Source organism: Sinocyclocheilus rhinocerous, unplaced genomic scaffold (assembly GCF_001515625.1).
Source record: "Sinocyclocheilus rhinocerous isolate Xijiao unplaced genomic scaffold, SAMN03320098_v1.1 scaffold591, whole genome shotgun sequence".
Lineage (NCBI taxonomy): Eukaryota > Metazoa > Chordata > Actinopteri > Cypriniformes > Cyprinidae > Sinocyclocheilus > Sinocyclocheilus rhinocerous.
Window position 1 is genome coordinate 850766 of NW_015641476.1, and position 5856 is coordinate 856621.

The 5856-nt window shown below is 37.7% G+C and overlaps 1 protein-coding gene across 1 annotated transcript in view; it reads right to left on the reverse strand.

Moving 5' to 3' along the window:
* Window positions 1–1394: 1394 nt before the first annotated feature.
* The window catches only part of nap1l4b (nucleosome assembly protein 1-like 4b), a gene marked incomplete at its 5' end in the record, with an annotated part of 7587 nt that continues 3125 nt past the window's right edge, over window positions 1395–5856 (reverse strand). The window contains one exon of the mRNA XM_016571656.1: window positions 1395–2760. Within this exon, the coding sequence (XP_016427142.1) occupies window positions 2722–2760 (39 nt within the window). The remainder of the gene's footprint in view (window positions 2761–5856) is intronic.

The following is a 5856-nucleotide window of genomic DNA, read 5'->3' on the forward strand; positions in this document are numbered from 1 at the left end:
AAAATATATATATATAGCCCGCAAATTGTCTGTGAGCTGATTTCCAGCTACAAGGAGAAAAAGAAAAACTGATTATGCAGGAGGGAGATGCAGGGAACAGGGATTGGGTGTTCTGCAAAGAGAGTTGGAGGTAAATAATTTTGCAGTAACTGTTATGCTGATGTTGTGGCTGGTCAAGCAAATGTTTGCTTGTGTCTGTATGATATAAGTGTTCATAGGCTATATCTATTAAAATACTGATATTCTGGTCTATAACTCCTCTCTGAACTTCCCTCTGTCCTGTATCTTGGTCTTTCATTGGCTGTAGCTCATCGCCGATGTAGTTTTCAGTCAGAAACCATTGCACACAGCGAGATTGTGAATCGCCGACAGCTCTAGATATTTAGCATGCCAAATATTTCACGGGCGTCTGCGACCTGTCGGCGATTCCCTCAGATCGCGTCTTTGATAATTCACACTGCGTGATTGTCACTCGCGTGAACGAGCACCGATTTGCCTCTGATTTCGGGCATTTGTCGGCGATTTCGCAAAACCTGTCGGCGAGTGAAAAATCGGGCTAAAATCGTGCAGTGTGAACTCGGCATAAATCTCCTTTCTTCCCCATTCTGATGCTCGGTTTGAACTTCAACAGACTGTCTTGACCGTATACATGCCTAGTTGCTGCCATGTGATTGGCTGATTAGATATTTGCGGTAACAAGCAGTTGAACAAGTGTAACCAATAAAGTGGACATTGAGTGTATGCAGTGGTTAACAGATGCAGAGCCCCCTACAGACAATACTACCAAAATGCACCTACTAACAAACCCCTCTAAAGAATGGAAAAACTCCTCCACATTGCCTGTATGGTTTTAGATTTGACTTTAGAAGACAGTTTTTTTACGTTCAAAATTTACAAACTTTATATAATAAACGAGTACACCATGAATCCATTTTCCAAACAGTGTTTTTGGCTTGTCCTGAATCACTACGGTACACCTATAATAAGTGTTTATATTTGGACTATTTAGACTGGTTCGGGTAGGTACCGCTGCGGAGTAGCCCAGTACCTGCGTGATTCGACAGACATAAACAGAGAGAAGTAGCTCCGGCTACAATGTTCTTCCGCAAGACGCACGCAGTTCTGTTTATTAACCGCTAGAGCGCCAAAAGTTACGGACAGCAGCTTTAACGCGTATTGAACTTAAAACATTCCTTTAACATAACATGCATTCTTTAGCATTAATATCTAATTATTTCAAACAAAACGCAGACCTGAAATACTTCAGACACAGAAAAGGTTATGGTAAAGTAAAACCACATCTCTCTCTTTGGCAATAAAAGTATTTGTTTAATTTGTTTTTTTTGTAAGTGCTTAGGCAGTACAGCAAAAGCATTTTTAAAATGCTAAAAGGGGCTATAATCAACTGGGTACAATACATAAATCAGCAAAACATATTCTCTCAGGGATCCACCAAGAAGCACAAGACCAAAACAGAGTTCAAAACAATAATATAAAGATGGTAAAGATATATAAATAACTCCATTATAACTAAAACTACATTTCAAACGTCTTCCTTCTTTTACAAGAAAAAAGAACATTAAGCAGGTTAGATATCAACAGTTTCACAATGCTGGATACTCGCACACTGTCATCTTGGCATAAAAAAAACCCTGAGTAACCTATGAGATCAAGTCACAAAATAAATTAATTCAGTCGGGGATGTGATGTTGTATCTTGAAGGAGGTGATCACATAAAACATGTGACTTTCAGGTCGTGTAATCATCTGCAGTTCACTCAGAATTCAGTGACCATTGGCAGTGGACTTTTGCCCTATCGTCTTTAACTCCTTACTACCTAAATTGAGCAATTCCAGCATTATGGATATAATGTATATTTAAATACATATTAAAAAATGAGACTACATCGATTGAGCATACTTATGTAGTGGAGTGCAGAGATTTATTTATTTATTTATTTATTTTTTATTACGGTCTTCAAGAGAAAGTCAGATGAAGATGGAAATGTTAGATATCCATATTGCAAATAGGCCGGATATGATTAAACACAATTACCTGATGCCTGCAACATATCACTGATACATTAGTTGGACTGGCTAGCTAGCTAGCAGTTCCATAAATAAATAAGTGCATAAACATGCAGTTTTGTTCAAAAAGTACATAAATAGATATGCTGTGTAAAAAAAAAATGGTTATGCCCATGACACAGAACACTTCAAAAGTGAGAAGAGAAACTATTTGTTAAATACAAGCAACCTTCACAAAGGTTAGATGTGCACAGGAAGTTAGAATACAATCCCATTTATTTTATTCAGGCTTAACATTTCACCTGTTTGAATGCGAAGACAATGCTTGCAAGATTGTTTCAAACCTGCAAGTCAACGTTTTTTTGGCTATGCAATGAGATATCTGAAGTCATTATGTCTGTACATGTCTAAATCATGAATTAAAAAATAGTTTTACATTTATTTATGTATATATCTACATTCGGAGGCCCAACTGTAATCTGGAATTGCCCAATTTATCTATAGTATTGTATAGCGACTGGATTTTAAAGTAAGCAAATTCTGCAGGATAAAAGAAAAGTAGTTTACCAATGTACTGCATCATCATGTTTTGTTTTGTTGGATGGTGTGCTCATCAGGGAATGTACGCCACACTACAGGGCTGATTCTAGCTGAGCTGATGGGGTTTGACAGTGGCAGGAGTGAGTGATCCAAACTACTGTTGTTTGCACTCTGCAGGCTGAGGATTCCCAGTCTGAAAAAAAACAAAAGATTGGGATGGGGAAAGGGAGAGAGAAATATTTTATTCAATAACTTGATACAGTATCTGCAACTTGAGGCAGGAGGAGTGTAGGAGAAAGAGAGGGAGATATATCTTCATCACAGAAGAGTGGCTTCATGAAAGCACATTTACACTGACGCATCTCTCTAGGCCTTTGTAGCACCAACAATGTGAATGCAGTCATTAATTAAGATAAAAACATCAGGGACTCTAAAGTGAATCACCACTCTTTTGTACTGCAGATACATCATCACTAAATGGGAGAAAGCGTCTTTCACCACAGCCTGATCCACCGAAAGAAAACGTGCTATGTATGAAGCAGTTGCTTTCCATGAAGGGGTCATATCACGACAAACCAAATCTCACTTGAACTTTTGAAAACAAAAAAAAACAACAACGTAATTTTCAGAACTCAAAACTTCCCCTCAAGTGCAAACAGATTGAAGTAATAAGCTGTTGAAAAAAGAATTGTTCTAAAATCCTACAGTTTCTGACACCGTAAACCCAAAATATTAACATATCCAATTCAATTCAATTAATTATTATTTGTATAGCACTTTTCACGATACACATCGTGCTGGTTTTGTCTGGCCAGAGGAGAACTGGTCCCCCGACTGAGCCTGGTTTCTCCCAAGGTTTTTTCTCCATTCTGTCACCGATGGAGTTTTGGTTCCTTGCCGCTGTCGCCTCTGGCTTGCTTAGTTGGGGACACTTCATTTCCAGCAATATCGTTGACTTGATTGCAAATGATTGCAAAGATACTATTTAAACTGAACTGAGATGGATGATGACATCACTGAATTCAACGATGAACTGCCTTTAACTGAAAAATTAGTGTTTACCATTGTCATTTTGCATTATTGACACACTATTTTCCTAATTAATGCTGTTCAGTTGCTTTGACACAATCTGTATTGTTAAAAGCGCTATATAAATAAAGGTGACTTGACTTGACTTGACATTGTTGCAAACCAGCTTCGTATGACTACATGGTACTTGTTACTGATTTGGTATGGTACTATGAAGTGATTGAAAGTGTCAAGAAAAACTAATTTCAGACTGTTTTGGTGGGGGGAACTTGACTAACATTAAGGGTATTAAAATAAAATAATAACAAATAATAAAAGAATGGACACTATCATTCAAGATAATGTTAATTTAATGTTTTTTAAAAAGTCTCTTTTGCTCACCAAGGCTGTATTTCTTTGATAAATTCAGTAAAACCAGTAATATTGTAAAATATTATTACGATTTCAAATACTGAATTTTCAGCATTATTACTCCAGTCTTAAGTGTCACATGATCCTTCAGAAATCATTCTGATATGTGTTTTGATGCTCTAAAAACATTTCTTGATGTTTTGCTTATTATTGTTGATGTGCTGCTTATTCTTTTTCTGGAAACCATGATGTTTTTCTTTCAGGATTCTTCCACATCTATGCTTGGTGGTGGATTATCACCTTGAATAGGTGGATGTGAAGTTATAGCAAGATATTATGCATTCAAAAGAGGATGCCACATATCTGAGCTGGATAAGTACTTGACCTACTAAATACCACCAATAACTATTAAGCAAGATGCATTAAGCAAAATGGATGGAAGGACCTTGTCCAAAATTCTCTAATACAGCAGCTGTGATTCTGTGCTCTTCTCTTTTCTGTTACAGTCCTGTACTGAGGTTTTGGGCAAGGCCTTGATGATATGAAACGAATGGCTTAATATAATGTCACAGGGGTGCTGTGAGGATGGGATAGCAGACATAAGGAGAGAGATGAGGCTGAGAGGGACGTGTGAAGGCAAAGGTTAGAATGGACTCATGACATTTCTTTCTTACCTAGAAATGTATGAGGTGAGAATGACTTATGCCTGTCACTAGGGCAGAACAGGAGGTAGAGAACAACCACAATCATCATTAATCATCAAACATGCAAATAAACCACAAACATTTATCCAAAGAAAAAAAAAAAAGACAGAAAATGATTAGTTACAGAGACTGAGGAACGCTGAACAAAGAGACAATGAAATAATTCCTTTTTAAATTTCAGTTTAAAGGTCCCATGGCATGAAAATTTCACTTTATGAGGTTTTTTAACATTAATATGAGTTCCCCTAGCCTGCCTATGGTCCCCCAGTGGCTAGAAATGGCGATAGGTGTAAACCGAGCCCTGGGTATCCTGCTTTGCCTTTGAGAAAATGAAAGCTCAGATGGCCCAATCTGGAATCTTCCCTTTATGTCGTCATACGGGGAAAGGTTACCTCCCCTTTCTCTGCTTTGCCCGCCCAGAGAATTTGGCCCGCCCATGAGAAAATGAGCTACTACCGTGCGAGGCGAGCGCAATATTTTTTTTTCCTCGAGAGACATCATGGCTTGCAAACGAGCGAAGCATGGCAGTTGCTCAGTGTTTGGATGTACAAATGAACACCGAAGTATTTTTTTAGTTCCTTCATCCGAGCCTATGAAGAAACAGTGGGTTAATTTTATTTTCTCTGGTAATGCGCCGACACAACTTCCCAAAGTTTTGTATGTCTGCGCCAAACATTTCACCGACGACTGTTTCCTCAACTTGGGCCAATACAGAGCTGGCCTTGCTGAACGTCTGAAAATAAAGTCTGGATCAGTACCAACTCTCCTTGGCTCAGCTACAAACCTCGGACAAGTAAGTCAACTAACGCTATACAATTTTGTTGCTTTACTGTATATGGTTACCTAGCTTGTTATCCTTAGAATGTGGCTTTAACATTAGCTCTGCAGCTAACAGCCCAGTTACTGTCGCTAATGTAAAGGTAGATAGCATCAAGTATGTGTGTGAATACACACACTGTAACGCGAGTGTTGTACATTTTTTTGTTGTTTGGATAACCGTTCTGCTGTTGGTGTTATGGCGCACGCGATATCCACATTTCCAGATTGCAGAGCTTGATGTAATTGTAATAAGAAAGATTGTAAAAACTTTTAAGATATATGAAATATAAAATATGTAAACAAATAAATGATGTAATATCATTTAATCATTTCATAGATATAATTTTAAGTATTAATGTTATTCAGTAAACATGCTTATCTTCTAT